Raw genomic sequence first — 16,067 nt, forward strand, 5'->3', positions numbered from 1 at the left:
TAGTCGAAAACTCAAGATAGTGAAAGTTTTTTTCATGATAATTTTTCAGCAACCATACTATGTGATATAGTAAAGTTAGGAGGATAGATCTCCGTTACTATATAGCTCATCTATACGTGTCAAAAAAGCACTGTCATAATTAAAAAATATATGATCTGGATGGAAAATAAAAAGACTTTTTTTTATTCAATATTGTAAGCTTCTTGATTACTGTCTTATTGATGTAAATTTTAAATAACCATCACAATGATTCTGCTTTAATGTAATTTACTACTACATTTGATTTCTAAATCCCGAATTTGATAAAACAGGATGACTTCCGGTTTTTTGATAGGTTTACTCACTTCACAATCTCATATCAGGGCATAGTCACATAACCTATACCACAAGCTACACAAGCAAAGTGAAAACAGTAACTCTAATGGAAGAAGGCAAATGTGAGAAAGCAAATTCAAATTCCAAAATTAATGATTGTTAATTCATGTACTATTGAGATAAAAAACTCGCTAAAAAGTCAATAAATTATCTTTCTTGCATGCATAATAACAATTCTACGAGATAAATAACTGATCAAATTTTAAAAATATATATTTTCCAGGATTTATTTAAAAATTGTTTTTGACAATAGTTGTACTAATATAGTCGATCATTAAATAGCCATCATCATAAGACGGAGTCCCATAAAGTTTTTGAGTGGTTTACATTTTGATTCAATTTGATGATGTATTCCAACAAAAGGCACCAAGGGATCTCAGGCAAGGAGAACCACTCACGTCTACAACAAGGTGTGAGATCCCTGGATAAGCAACGCATTCCCTCTGATCTTGAAAATTCAACAGCTTATAATGAACTTGTTAACCACAGGAAGTTCACGCATGCAGTCATGAAGGTTATTGCTGTCAAAGGCGGCAACTACTTAGCAATGCGTTTTGACACGGAAGCTGAAAGAAAAATGATCAGAGCTCCTCCAGAGGTTGCTCGGAGGAAGGGCAGCGCAGTTTGTTATTTTCAACAAGAGACACAGGATGAAGACTCCATGTTTTCATTCTTCTTGTTTGAATAACTGATGGGCTGACTGACGCTATTTGTCCTGGAATGGAAGGCTATTGGAGGGTGAGTTTCAATGTTTCGAATTGGAGACCATTATTCCGGATAAGAAAGTCCTAGCGCTCCCACCACTGAGCGGAATTGGCCACCCGTTCAGTGCGGGGAGGCTGTACTTTCTTGCCTGGAATAATCCCGAAGAGGGCCGGTCACCTCGGAGGGGCATTGAAGCCACTCTCACTAGTCGTCTTTCCTGAGGGGAAGTAGCGTTCTTATCTTCAAATTTCAAGGAATTTGAATAAAAACCGTCAAAGTTTTAAATTTTTATCTTTTTTTTATACTGATTTTTCTATTCTTATGAAATAGCTCAATATCCTCTTTGATAAGACTATAGGTAAAATAAGATATAAGAAGATTTTACTTTTAATCTTTAAAGGTTCTTCTTTGAAATTGGGAACAGGACAAATTTGCCACACGGCACTTTTTTTAAAAAAAATTAATGGAGCGGAGCGATACTCTGCTGCAGGAGCCCCAAGGCTCCCAATCATTACGAAAGGGAGCCTCAGGGCTCCTGAGAATCCATCAGCAGAGGCCTTTTCATTTGGCCTCTGCTGATCAAAGATTCGGCGAAGCCATTCTTCGTCTCAGGAGCCCCAAGGCTCCCAATCATTACGAAAGGGAGCCTCAGGGCTCCTGAGAATCCATCAGCAGAGGCCTTTTCATTTGGCCTCTGCTGATCAAAGATTCGGCGAAGCCATTCTTCGTCTCAGGAGCCCCAAGGCTCCCAATCATTACGAAAGGGAGCCTCAGGGCTCCTGAGAAACCTCTTTGAGAAGGTTTTCTTTAAGAAAACCTTCTCAAAGATGATTGTCAGCATTCACTCAAAATCTACCAAGAGTTTCAAAGTTTCAAATCTATCTGAAATGAAGCTTTGAATCTCTTGTATATCTAATTGTAGAGGTACCTTTTCAAAATGTCTTCTATTGATTAAATTTAATCAGTAAAAGTCATTTTGAAAAGGTACATCTCTATAATTGCTATTGAGCATTCACTCTTGGAACCTTGGAGCTCTTGTGTAGTGCATGAAAACTCCAAGATTCTAGCATAAAACATATATCATAGACATAATTTCTTCAAATATAATTTAAGGTTATTTTTTAAAAAATAGAAAAGCGTAATTTAAGGTTATTGAAAAGTGACATTTGGCAAATTTGTCCCGCACTCCTTTGAAATTCGATTTTCATGCATCAAACAAGGTCTAAAATAAGAAAGTTTTGTTTGATTGAAGCATACAAGTGTAAATAAATGAAGTTTTGATGATTATCTTCTGATTACGGATTTTGTTTATGGCATCAATATAGAAAATCATATGACGCATATGATGTTCAAAAAGTTTTTAAAAATCTTATTAAAATTAATAAAAATATACAAACAAATTTAGAAATTAAACAGCAATAAACAAAATGAAACCTAAAATAACAAAACTAGCCATCATGAACTTTAAGATTCGCCTGGCAAAGCATGGCCTCTTCTTATGGTTGCAAAAATAAATTGGTAATCCTGAAATAGGGCAAATTGAAACACCAATGTAAGAAAGTATATCCTTAAGAAGATTCTTGTTATATCTGAAACCATGTCTATGTCTTCTGTGATGAGAATGCTCACCTCCATCGAAAATGAATTCGATGGAAAATCCATCGGGTAATGGGTGATTCAAGACTAAAACCTTTCCATCTTTTGTTTGATATACATATGATGTATTGACAGCAATTTCTGGAGCTGGAACATCAAATTGTTTCAATGAATGGTTTTCAAATGGAGATGGAACAATATAATCACATTCAATAGATGATTCACATGAAAAGTCATCATATGGATTAATTGATTTCATCTTCAATTCTTTTTTGGAATCTTTTTTCTTTCGATAACCATCATTGATTCTGAAGGATTCACAATTGAGGCTTGATGAATAAGGTTCGACTATATTTTCAGAGTTCAAATAATATTCCTGCATTGAGAAATTTTGCATAAAATCAATTTATAATTGTGAGGAAGTTTATGAAAAATATTTGTGGATAAAATAGATTATAATATTATATAGATTATTTTTAATTTGAAAGCTATGATAATTTATTTGAAATTTGAAACAATAGATTTGTCAGATTGGTCAAAACGCGCTCTCAAATATTTTGAATGCTTATGGCTTTTTTACGACTTGATTATCGTTATGTGTTAATCAATATTTATAATAATTGCATTTTGTGTTTTGATAGAACTCATAGAATATTTTTCATAAACAAAATTTGAGATGGAAAAACTTTAACTGAGTTTCCTCAATTTAATTCCCATTTGTAGATTTGTGTACTATTGATTATATGCATATTCTATTAACTTTAATTTTCAATATTTTACACGACGATTGTCGTTCAAATGGAAAAACGAAATGTGCAAATTATTGCTATCTAATCCATTAGTTCATGTGTGCAAATATACGCATGGGTTTAAATAAACAGAATGTAAAACACTCTTGATTTTGGCATTTACAATGAGATTAGGCGAACCTAAATGTGCTCTAGATCATAATATTGATTTTATAGCTTATTAATGTCAAAAGAATGCAATCTGGAACAAAAAACAAATATTTTTATTTAAATCTATCAAAACATCATAAATTGGAATCGATTTCCTATAATATTCCTCTTTGTTTAGAGAGTTAAACACAAGATAATATCAAAAATGCAATACATATGATTTATTGGGGTCCTTTATTTTAAAACAGGGGGTAACTAATGCCTCCTTCATCCAAACTCCGCTCAGGCATTCTTATATGGATGACTATACCAGTTCTAGTTATTTTTATATTTTTGGCATCTACAAAACCAAAAAGTCCAACAAAAGTTAAAGAAAATCGCAAAATTTACATTCCGAAGAAGCCAATCTGGAAATTAGGCGAAAATCCTCCTCCTCAGAAACTATCAAATAGTAGTGCAAACGAAAAGCTTTATGTTATGATCATAGATAGCGAATATGAATCAAATCCTTACCATTGTATAATGAAAAATCAATGGGTGGATAAATTCATCAAGAATCCGAAAGTTGATGGTGTAGAAATGTATTCAGTAAATGCATGGACTAACCAAGAATGTAATCTTTCGTCAATTACAATTCCCGAAATCCCCAAACAAAAAATAAATCCAAGCGCTTACTTGCTATATAATGCTCTTAGCATGACATTAAATAGAACAGATGCAGGATGGATCTTTATCATAGGAGATGCTGCATATATCCATGTTGATCGATTCTTTGAATGGGTTTCTAGGATTATGAATTCGCACAACCCTGAGTATGAAATATTTATGACTGGAAGTTGCGTTGAAGAACGATATTTCTTCCAAATGCTTTTAACTAGTTCTGGAATTTTAATCTCAAGGAAATTTGCAGAGAATTTAGTTAAATCAGGTAGTGATAGTCTATGGTATGTTTCCTATTCAGTTGGAATCACTTCTGATGAAATATTAGCCAAGATATCTGACAAATTAGGTCAATATATACCAGGAACGCAAACATCTGTTCTTGTTGGACGTGGATTTACAGATAAACTTCATTATGAATTACTCACTGAAAAGCAATTTGATTCTCTTCCAAAATGCAAGATTCCTGAAGAATATCTCAACTCAGTTCCAGGAGAATTGAGTTTATGTATTTCTCAAATACTTAAATTCAATCAAATTATTAGTTGGTCAGGTACTTACCAGATAGGAAAGCTTGAGTTCCTTAAAAACGCAGAGAAAATGATGAACAATAACCCTGATGACCTTGGTTACTATTGGGATCGTCTATATTTAGCTCTTTGTAAGCTTTAATTCAATTTTTTTGAAAATAGAAAACAGATACAAAATGTTCTTTTAATATCCGTATCTTGAACATTTTACGACCCGCCGAGCTTGATATTTTATCATTTGTATATTTTTGTTTGGAAAAACTGATGATAGTTTTTTTGTATCTTGATATTAGTTCGATTTCTTAAAAAAAAATGAATTGGACATCTGACGAAAAATGCTATCACAAGCTTGACAGCATTACACTACTATTGTCACTTTGTTTTGTATGATATTTAATATCCTATGACTAAATGTTTGTTTTAGATAAGTTCATTTTTGAAAAATAAAATGACAAAGATATACAGAGGAGAACACACCCTCTATTGATTTTACAAGAAAGGCATTGTAATATCGGTGTTGGATTTTTTTTTATGGTTCAAATAACGAAATCATGCAGAGAATTAAAGCGTGTTGGCATTCTTACAGAATATGGACGATTGAACATCAATATCAATGGACGAATAATCAAAACAAAGAAATCTTCCGCAGTTTGTTTTTCAGATTTAATACAAGAAAAGTGCATTATTAATAAATCGATATCATCGTTTGAGGCAAATCTAGATCTCAAATGTAAAGATTCAATTGACATACTTTCAGAGTTTCTTGAAACAGGAAAACTTGAATTTGAAGAAGATGAACCACATTATCATGATTTGTTTGAAATTGGAAAACATTTTGGAAATCAAATATTCATACAAATATATTCAGAACATGTTAAATTAGACAAAACTATTACAAAAGAAAACGTTTTTCAAAAATATGAAATTTCAGTTTTAGAAAATGATATTATAACAGAAAACGAATGCATTAGATTCATTTCATCACATTTATATTGTTTAGATGACAATGAAATCATTGAACATTTCGCAAAAAATGGCTATGAATTTTGTGAAAAAATCATTACCTCTGATGAATTAAAGATCGACAACGAAGATCATCTATCTTTGTTACTTTTATCAATCTGCAATATAAATGATACATTCTTTGATTTATTTAGATACATCAAATTGGCATTTTGTACAAGAGAAATTTATGACACAATTTATAACTTTTGTATTGAACATTCATTCGAAAGAGTTCTTCTCCCTATATATAACGAAACATTAAAGAATTATCATTCAATTCTCAGAGAAAATGTTGAAATCTCAAATGGGCCTATTTCATTATTCGAAAAACCTTTAATTAAAAATCAATTTACAATATCAATTAACTCTTTTGATGTTGATGGGGCTAAGTTAGTAGATTATAAAGAAATTAAAATGGAATTTACAGCTTCATCTGTTGCAGATGGAAGTTTATCAGATATAAATTCTTATAGAAATGATGTTGATTTCTATACTAATGATTTGCCTAATTCTTGGATAAAAGCTGATCTAAAAGGATATAAATTAAAACCAACAAATTATATGTTACAATCTAGAGTAACTGATAATAAGTATTTATTGAGAAGATGGAAGTTAGAAGGAATCAAAGAAGATGGAACAACTGTTGTATTAGATAATGATAAATATTATGAATTTAAGAGGTCTGAAATCAAAGAATTTCCACTTCAAACAAACGAATATTTTGTATCATTCAAATTAACACAAACAGGAAAGACTTCAAGTGGTCATGATTATTTGCAAATTCTTATTTTTGATTTCAAAGGTCAATTAATAAAAATTTAATTATCTTTGAATATTTATATCTCATCCAAACTGTCATTAAAATAAAAAAAAATTATTTTTCTTCATTGAGATTCAATCTGCTGCAGCTTCGATGAAATTTCTTGCTGTATCTTCTCTTTCTTCTGGGAAAATTAATTTGCCATCGATTTCCTTTGGTATTTAGCATCTCTATATCTAGATGTAACATATGCGTAGTTAGCGCATAATAATTGTATAGATGATATACTGATTTAATGGAATTTATTAAAAGCATTTTCTAAATTTTCATTTTTGCCGAACAATATTTTGAAGATTTAAGTGAGAAACAAAATTTATGAATATATCAACAGTTAGTATTTTAGAATTTTTAATTTCGAAAGTGAGAAAAAAAATTCAAAAAAATGGGAATCAGCTCGACTAGGAAAACTATTCAGCTTTTGATTGTCATTTTATCATGCATTCTTTCAGTTTTGATTAGGCTTTTCTCAAATGTCATCAATGAGCCAATCATTCACGAATTTGATCCTCATTTCAACTGGAGATGCTCACAATACATCGACCAGCATGGTTTTTATGAATTTTTAGGTTGGTACGATAATATTTCATGGTATCCACAAGGCCGTCCTGTTGGTGAAACATCATATCCTGGCCTTATGTACACATCAGTACTTTTCAAGCGTGTTCTTGATTACTTCCACATCAAGATCCCATTACTTTATATCTGTGTTCACATGGGTCCAATTTTTGCTACATTAACATGTTTACTTTCATTTTTATTCGGACAATTGATCTATGACTCATCACTTGGCTGTGTTTTCTCATTCTTAGCTTCATTCATTACAGGCTTTATTTCACGTTCCGTTGCCGGATCCTACGATTATGAGTGCATTGCTCTTTTCATTATGTTACTTGCCCTGTTCTCCTTTGTTTATGCACTTAAGAACGCCTCCATCTTATTGTCCATCTTCTCCGCCTTCTCATTTGCTTACATGGCCCTCACATGGGGTGGATATGTTTTTGTTGCTAACGCCATTCCACTTTTCACCGTTGGACTTATTGCCATTGGCCGTTATTCATGGCGCTTACACGTTACCTACAGCATTTGGTCGATCGTCAGCTTAATTTTGATTGTCCAGATTCCATTCATTCACGAGAAGATTCTTTCCAAGCCAGAGCACTTTGCTATGATTGCTACTCTTTTCGGCATCCAAGTTTGGGGCTTCTTTACCTTTATCCATGACAAATTTACCTCAAAAACATTCACAACCATCACTGTCCTTTTACTTTGCATGCTTCCATTGAGTTTCTTCGTGATCACCATCCTCCTTTCTACTGGTCTTGTTGGCGACTTTTCCGGCCGTCTTCTTCTTATGTTTGATCCAAGTTATGCCACTAAAAACATTCCAATCATTGCATCAGTTGCCGAACACCAGCCATCCTCGTGGTCCTCGTACTTCATGGAATGCGCCTTCTTCATGTCATTGTTCCCTGCTGGCTGTTATTTCGTAATTAAAGATCAAATTACGATCAAAAACTTCCAAAAGACTGAAGCCTCGATGCTTCTTCTTATCTACGGTCTTTCCACACTCTACTTCGGTTCCATCATGGTCCGTCTTGTCCTTGTTTTCTCTCCTGCATGTGTCTACATCGGCGGCATTGCCATGCACTCGATTATCAAGATTGCAATGAGAAAGAGACAGATGATTGGCTACTTGGCTGTCACATCACTTGGCATGATTTCATTGTTCTCTTTGTATCACTCTGTATGGTTAGCCTGCTTCAGTTATTCATCAGACCACATCCACTTCTGGGTGACTACTCCTCGCGGACAGGAATCATCAGATGATTACAGAGAAGGATACAGATGGTTGTGGGAGAATACACACAGAGATGACAAAGTAATGAGTTGGTGGGACTATGGCTATCAGATCACTTCAATGGGTGGTCGCGGCTGTATGGCTGATGGTAACACGAACAACTTCACTCACATCGGTATCATTGGCATGACAATGGGATCTCCTGAACCTGTATCATGGAGATTGGCGAGAATGATGAACATGAAGTACTTGTTGGTCATTTTCGGAGGTGCTTCTGGATACGATGGTGATGATATCAACAAGTTCATGTGGATGCCAAAGATCGCTAACCAGACATTCCACAACATCTCTGGTTCAATGTTCCAGAAGAAGGAAGGATATCCAATTGTTGGCCAGATACAGACAGATAATATGACTCACTCAATGATGTTTAAGATGTGCTACTACAACTTCAAGGATTATCAGATTCAACCTGGATTACGTAACTACGATATTGCAAGAAAAACTGCTATTGTTGAAGGTTTGGACTTCAAGTTTAAGTTGTTTGAAGAAGCTTTCTCTTCTAAGAACTGGATTGTTAGAATCTACAAGGTTTTGCCTGATCCTCAATGGAACAGGGTTTACTAAACATACACAACATAATTTTTATAATTACTTTTTATTTTCTATAATTATTGAGATTGAGCAAATATAGTGAATGATTCCTTTGCAAACACACATTTCTCATTCCCTTTCTTTTTCCGTCTTTTTCCTTCTTTCTCTTTCTTTTTACTTCTTTTTCCCTCTTTCTTTTTCTTTCTTTTTCCTTCTTTCCCTTTCTTTCGATATCTTTCTTTCTTGTTTTCATTTCCTTTCTTTATCATTTTCTCATATGTAATTTTGGCTGTATGAAACCGATTTCATTTTCATTGTTTGGTCAAGAAAGATTTTCTAGTTTTTGATTTAGAGCAGAAAAGTAATGAATAGAATCCATAAAATTTTTAAAAATATTCATTGAATATAAACAATTACATTTTACAATATTTTTGGGATAATTATTGTACTAAGAAGTACTTTTCTGTCAAAGATATACCAAAACATAATATAACAGTATTAATAACCTATGGTATTTCGTTGATTTATGGTCAACGAAAGTCAAATAAAAATTATATAAAAATTATATAACAAAATTCTAAATAAAATCAATATAAATAACAAACATATGCATTATAATCAATTCTCGGTCTGAATTTGGACGATATCTTCAGATGTTTCAAGAGATGGAAAAGCATCGATTTTTGGAGCGGAACCATCTGATTCTGATGAGATCATTGAGTATCCTGTGTGTGAGTTTGTCTGGAAAAAGATGAGAATATAGCAAACAATGAAGATATTCGCTGCTCCATAAGATAATGTTCTGGAAATAGGGAATCTGATAGCACGAGAAACACCTCTGTAGTCCTGATCGCTGAATGAAAGGAAATTCGCAAGAAACTCGAAGATTAAACTGTAAATTAGCCGTTTTGGATAAGGTCTCTTGACTCTGCTGAATGCGAGTAAAGAAATAGCAATAGAAATTGCTGCATAAGCGTAACTGACAGCAACTAATATAGTATTGCATAAAAATTCATTATCAAAATTATTAAAACCGAAAATGATTTCAATTATAGAATAAATGGCGAATAACACTATTAACAGTACATTTTGGACTGTGTTATTTGAATCTGGCTTTTGATCTTCGAGTTGAATTTCGGATGCAATGAAATAGCGTAATAAAGAGACCATTATTGATGTAGCAATAAATGGTATGTATGTGCTATACTTTTCGTTCAAGAATAATGAATAAGGAATGAAAGCCAGCGTAGATATGAAGCCAAGAATTGGAAGAGTAATTTTTGTGAATAAATCTGTTGATGGGATGGATCTAATTATGAAATTAAGTGTAAGTGCAGCTGTTAAAATCGAAATTGAAACTTGTAAAAATGTTGTTACGCGAGGTGATGGATCTGTATCAAATGCATAGAAGAGATGGACACCATTGAAGCTTCTGAAATTAAATTTGAGTATTAAATGGAGATTTATTGCTGTAAATGAAGAATTCAGAATTATATCAGACAAATACAGATTTTTCGATAATATATTGGAGCTAAAGTTGAAGTAATCTTGCTTCATAGGTGCATTATATGAGCTGATAGATGTTTTATTGTTGAAAAATGTAGTTGAGTAAGAATAACGAATTGGAACTTTTTCTACTAAAGCATACTTTGCAGAAAGCTCACCTGCTATCCATACAATAAGTTTGCGATGTAGTTTAGTGAACTTGTCAATTTGGATGTCGAGATGAAGAAATGAATAATTTAAATCAGGTGAGCAACGATGGAATTTTCGATATTCAACTGTATTTGCAGAACGAAAGATTATGAAATATAATAAGCATGAGAAAAGAATTACTAATTGAGGAAAATTAATTTGCTCTAAAAGGAATTGAGTAGTTGGGATGTGCGGTAACTTAGATGGGGCCTCTTCTAGAGTGGTTTCGTTCTCTGTATTCATAATCATTCCTAATAAAATAAGTCCAAAAAAAATTAACTTTTGAAAATTATCAAAAAACGGTTATACGCGCTCCCTACGTAATGTTATTGGACTATTTGAATAGAAATTTTGTTATATACTCTTTCTATGAGAGATCTATCCGGAATATCATTAAAAAAAAGAAGTTGTAAAATTTGATATCAACATTATATACAGTTGAAGGCATTATATAAACTAAAACATGTTTCAATGTTTTTGTCGGTATAATGAATGAATATATGCAAGAAAAACTAAGATTATCACAGAAATTTCTATTCATTGTCTGATACAAGCATAAAAAGGGATATTTTAAGGCAATAACTTTTTTATTTGCACCATGAGAAATGAGAACTTCAGCAGTTTCGTTGTTGTTATTTTCTTGTGCATATTGAATAGCAGTCTTTAGGGTTGTTAGATTCCCGACGATAGGTGTCTTGGAAGATTTGCCTGGTGTCATCATAGTGTCTTTAAATCAAAAATTTTATTTTGGAGTTAGTTTTATTGATTTTTCAATAAAAAACATTTCTAAAACAAGAAAATAAAACGATAAAATATTTATATTTTATATAAGGATCTTATATATTTAAAATAAATATCATTTTATTTTTTTCATTGGTGTCTGTCAAACCATAATACACTATTCAAAAATTCAATGTGTCTTGCGGTTTCAAAAGACACCTTCAAATTGAACGATAGCACAGACACTATTGAATTTTACCCATTGTATTTAGTTTTTACCCTTTTTATTTTTAAGAATTAATGACTGAAACAGCCGTTTTGCTTAAAGTTCATTAAGAGAAAAACAATTCTTCTTCTTCAATCTATTGGCGCATTTATTTCTACACGCCAATAAGGAAGGGAAAATTATAAGACACCATGGTGTCTTCAAAACGCTAATTTTTGATATTTTTAACAACCCTAGCAGTCTTGTTTTCATTATCCAAAATATTGATGTCTGCACCATGTGTGATGAGGTATTCTGCAACTTTTGAATTGTTTTTAATGGCTGCTACGTGAAGAGCAGTTCTTCCTTCGTTATCTTTAGCATTTATATCAGCTCCATGAGCAAGAAGTAAATCCAATATTTCCATTCGACTCCAATATGATTCATAATGGACAGGAGTTTTTCCTTCATTATTTTTCGCATTGACATCAATCTCATGTGAAAGAATAATTTTCATTACGTTAACACAGCTATTTAAAACAGCATAATGAAGTGGAGTGTTTCCATGATCATCTTTTTCAGTGAGATCTGCTCCCTTAGAAATGAGAATTTCTGCAACATTCGGACTATCAAAATAAGCAGCATAATGAATAAGTGATTTTTTGGCATAATCTTTATGAGTAAGATCAGCGCCCTTAGAAAAAAGATATTCTAGAATTATAGTTGAATCGATTTGAGTTGCTCTATTAAGAGCTGTTGCTTCAAATTCTACTTGAGCATTTATATCTGCACCATGATTTAGTAAATATTCGCATAATGAAGGATTATGAAAACCAGGAGAATAGAAAAGACATTTATTGATTTCTTTTGTCTGATCCAAATAAACGAAGAAAGCTTCGTAATTTATTGTTGCTGTGCAGGTATCCAAATCAATTTCTAAATTGAAATTATTCATCAAATAAATCACGAAATCGAGGTTATGTGAAAGAATTGCATATTTCATTGTATCTTCATCTGGTTTAATATACTTAAAGCATTCATTCAAGATTTCTGGATTATCACTAAAGAATGCAAGTTCAACGCATTCTTTGGTAATTTCTACATCAAATTTCGATCTGAAACATCTGAAACAATCTAAAGCGCCATGATGACAGCATAATTCAAGTATTGTGTATCCTGTGTCTGCATATGGATATAAATCATGGATAAGCTTTTTGTCTTTATCAAATCCGTCTTCTTCTATGAATCTTGCAAATGATTTCACGTTATTATCCATAATTGCCTTGTAAATTGTGTTTTCTTCATGAAAATCTAACTCATCTATAGTACTATCATTGTAAAGAAATAGTTTAATAGGCTCTGTAGTATTTTTTCCTGTATTTATCAAATATTCTAAGTCAAGTTTTTGAAAAATGTACCAGTATGATTTGATATAGCGGTTTCTGAATTTTGCTACTCTTCCTATCATTTCGAGTACAGTATCTGGTGGAAGCTGTTTTGTTTCAATTACTTTGAATTTTAAATCTTGGTATATCTTTTCGAGAACCTCTTCATCAGCTGTATTGAGCTTATATAAAGCATTGATTGAAGAAATTATATCGCTAAATGCATTCATTAGCTCATTAAAATCGGGGATATTCATATTACTTTGTGGAATTTTTATTTATAGGTTAATCAAATACATATATTGATTATGTTTATTCAAGAAATTACAAACAAATTAAAAAAAAAGTTAAAAAATTATCCGAAATCAGTAGTAAGTGTTCTGTCAAGATCCAGTCTCTCAAGAAACACTTTTGTACGTTTTCTCCAGTAAAGTGCATAAACAACAGCCGGAGTTAACACTAAAATGCCGGCACAAATACTTATTACAAGAATATGACGTCTTCCGAAGTGTATTCCTTTCTTAACTTCACAAGCATTAAATAACTTGAAGGATAATACACTTCCTTTGATTTCTTGGATTGTATCAGTTATTTTAAGAATTGATTCGTTGTAGTTTGAAATATTTATTTTTGGTTGGTAGAAATAACACTGTGAAACATAGAGAGGAGCACTTTCCATTGATAAACTAAATAATTGTGGAGAGTTGTGAGGAATATCTTTAAAAATTGTTTTAGATACCAATAAATCACTTCCACTGTTTGTTTCATAGATAAATACTGAGCTTAGACAGTTGATATTTTCGAAATTACAATTCAAAATATGACTTATTAACGTTTTCGTCCTGACAGAGTTAAATAATATGAGATGAGTGGTTGCCCTGTTATTTGAAGCATTGACTTCTTTCAAAGTCGTATCTTGACAGTCAAATTCGAAAAATCTTTGGCCAAATGAGTCAAAAACCGAAGTTTGATTAAAAACGGAGACAACGCCATACCTCAGATATCCTATTTTAACTCCTTGGCAATTTGAAATACAACATTTTGACATAATTGTATTTCTTGCGTGATCTGTGAGAAAAGCAGCTTCACCGTAGTAGTCAGACCTTACAGATGATGTTAGATATTGAAAAGAGCAGCTTTCTATTGTTACATTGTCACATCTGTAAGTAACTATTGCAGGAGCCGTGGAATTTTCGTATAAATATAAGAAATTGCATTCAATGATGTCCACAGTAGGATACATCATTAATGTTTTTATTGGAGCGTTGATTTCTTGCTTAATTACGGAAAAATTTTCTAATTTTGGCGGATCACATTTATCCAATTTGAATTTGTAATTGTTTAGATGTGCATTGAGCTTAATTGGATTGGGTGCTGATGTATCAGAAAATGAGTTTTCGGTGAATAACAAAAAATCTGGTTCAAATGTACTGTTTGAATACATATTTTCAGTTAATAACGGTAGTTTGCCACGTAGTCCTATCATATAGTTGATTGATGCACCAAAGAATAGCGAATTATTCAAAGATAACAAATAAAAATCATCAAGTATTCCATTTGAGAAGGAAATGTATGAACCATAGGCGATCTTTGCATCATATATATCAAACTTTATAATTTTGGCGTATTTAAAGACTTCTTCTTCATTTGAATAATCACTAAACGCAATACTATTCACGAACATCTTGGATTCATTAATAGTGTAAATTTGTGATCTCAATATGCTACAGACAGTATCAGATTCAATATTTGAAAAGATAGTGGTATTTATCGCTACATCTGCGTTTTGTGCGGATAGAACAGCGAACGAGCTTGAGGAAATTTCATTGAAACATGTTTTGGTTATTTCTACGTGAGAAGCTTCTGTATAAATGCAGCTTGTTTTTATTTGTTTTGCAGGTCTATTCGAATAGCTGCAGATTCTGCGAAATATTGTAGATTGTATTTTAATGAAGCTATCTTTTTTAACATCATTAAACCACTGCGAAATTGCAATTCCGTCTGTATCTCTCACTGTAATTCCTATAAAAACACAATTTCGGATCCAAATACTTTCAGGTATGATTTGTGGTGTTCGAAAATCAGTGTCTGATATTATCATTTCCTCTAAAAGTGATTTTCAATCAAATTTTTTTATCTGATTACACTTTTTCAGAAAATTGACATTTTAAATATTTATTATAATGTAAGGATATATATAATTGCAAACATTATTTTTTGAATTAAAAACGATTAAAATGGTTAAAATCGTTAATAAAAATTACGGTTTTATCGATCTGTTTTTATTTCAAATATGGTGTGCTGTTATAGTGTGGCAGAAGATTACAGCTTTTATTTTAGAATTTAGAATTTATCAGCTTTTTGTAAAGTTAAGAAAATATATTATTTCGGAATGATGTGTCAAATTCAATGAAACGATCTTTTTATTCATACGCAGTATTATTGAAGCCTATTCAACGAAATAAAGAAAACTCCAATATAAATCAGATATCAAAGAAATGAATTTTTTTCTAAATCAAAATACATTATAGTACATTTTGATTTAGTAAATAGTTTGTGTAACTGCTAAAATATGATTTAACAATTGGGTTCTTCTAATATACTTAATTTTGGATAATATTTCAAATTGATTAAAAATATAAAAGTAAATCTTATTTTAAAGGCATGGTTAATAAGTTGTTGAAACTGTAAGTGATTGTATGACTCTGATATGGCAAATAATGAAGAAAATAAATATTTGAAATATTTTGATGAAATGTAGTCATTTCTATGTAATCCTTTGGCAAGAAGATATAAGTATGACCGAATATTTAACGAATAAGAGTGATATCTGGAATTTTTGCTTCCAGATTTGAGAAAAAAACAAACAAGCATTTTTTGTGATGTATTCAATTTTGAATTGTATGGACGAATAATTTTCTGAAGAAATGTTTATAAGTAACAATACATTCTATTATTCTTGTCAGGTTGAAAAATAATATGACTTTGTAAACTTTTCAAAATTGATTTTATAAATTTTATTTGTCTTTGCTCACTTGAGTGGACTGTACGTAAAGAAAGAGCTTTGAATGGTGAAGATC

The 16,067-nt window shown here is 31.8% G+C and overlaps 8 protein-coding genes across 8 annotated transcripts, besides 1 other annotated feature; 4 read left to right on the plus strand and 4 right to left on the minus strand.

The window, feature by feature from the left end:
- Positions 1–593: 593 nt before the first annotated feature.
- On the plus strand, positions 594–1,350 carry TVAGG3_0890110 (uncharacterized protein; the record flags this gene model as incomplete). The annotated part of the gene is made up of 1 exon (XM_001321297.2): positions 719–1,063. The coding sequence occupies one exon, from the start codon at positions 719–721 to the stop codon at positions 1,061–1,063; it is 345 nt and encodes a 114-aa protein (XP_001321332.1).
- Positions 1,351–1,496: 146 nt separating this feature from the next.
- Positions 1,497–2,268: a mobile genetic element.
- Positions 2,269–2,488: 220 nt separating this feature from the next.
- Positions 2,489–3,058, minus strand: TVAGG3_0890130 (uncharacterized protein; the record flags this gene model as incomplete). The annotated part of the gene is made up of 1 exon (XM_001321296.2): positions 2,489–3,058. One exon carries the CDS (start codon positions 3,056–3,058, stop codon positions 2,489–2,491), a length of 570 nt encoding a protein of 189 aa, XP_001321331.1.
- A 468-nt stretch (positions 3,059–3,526) lies between these two features.
- Positions 3,527–5,232, plus strand: TVAGG3_0890140 (uncharacterized protein; the record flags this gene model as incomplete). Its single annotated transcript, XM_001321295.1, has 1 exon — positions 3,834–4,907. One exon carries the CDS (start codon positions 3,834–3,836, stop codon positions 4,905–4,907), a length of 1,074 nt encoding a protein of 357 aa, XP_001321330.1.
- A 64-nt stretch (positions 5,233–5,296) lies between these two features.
- On the plus strand, positions 5,297–6,839 carry TVAGG3_0890150 (spectrin binding; the record flags this gene model as incomplete). Its single annotated transcript, XM_001321294.1, has 1 exon — positions 5,297–6,592. The coding sequence occupies one exon, from the start codon at positions 5,297–5,299 to the stop codon at positions 6,590–6,592; it is 1,296 nt and encodes a 431-aa protein (XP_001321329.1).
- A 115-nt stretch (positions 6,840–6,954) lies between these two features.
- TVAGG3_0890160 (dolichyl-diphosphooligosaccharide--protein glycosyltransferase subunit family) lies at positions 6,955–9,037 on the plus strand (the record flags this gene model as incomplete). The annotated part of the gene is made up of 1 exon (XM_001321293.2): positions 6,973–9,015. The coding sequence occupies one exon, from the start codon at positions 6,973–6,975 to the stop codon at positions 9,013–9,015; it is 2,043 nt and encodes a 680-aa protein (XP_001321328.1).
- Positions 9,038–9,130: 93 nt separating this feature from the next.
- On the minus strand, positions 9,131–10,932 carry TVAGG3_0890170 (uncharacterized protein; the record flags this gene model as incomplete). Its single annotated transcript, XM_001321292.1, has 1 exon — positions 9,601–10,926. One exon carries the CDS (start codon positions 10,924–10,926, stop codon positions 9,601–9,603), a length of 1,326 nt encoding a protein of 441 aa, XP_001321327.1.
- A 608-nt stretch (positions 10,933–11,540) lies between these two features.
- TVAGG3_0890180 (protein ubiquitination) lies at positions 11,541–13,236 on the minus strand (the record flags this gene model as incomplete). The annotated part of the gene is made up of 1 exon (XM_001321291.1): positions 11,832–13,217. The coding sequence occupies one exon, from the start codon at positions 13,215–13,217 to the stop codon at positions 11,832–11,834; it is 1,386 nt and encodes a 461-aa protein (XP_001321326.1).
- Positions 13,237–13,342: 106 nt separating this feature from the next.
- TVAGG3_0890190 (pectin lyase-like family) lies at positions 13,343–14,473 on the minus strand (the record flags this gene model as incomplete). Its single annotated transcript, XM_001321290.1, has 1 exon — positions 13,343–14,473. The coding sequence occupies one exon, from the start codon at positions 14,471–14,473 to the stop codon at positions 13,343–13,345; it is 1,131 nt and encodes a 376-aa protein (XP_001321325.1).
- Between the last annotated feature and the right edge of the window lie 1,594 nt (positions 14,474–16,067).

Source organism: Trichomonas vaginalis, chromosome VI (genome assembly GCF_026262505.1).
Source record: "Trichomonas vaginalis G3 chromosome VI, whole genome shotgun sequence".
NCBI lineage: Eukaryota > Parabasalia > Trichomonadida > Trichomonadidae > Trichomonas > Trichomonas vaginalis.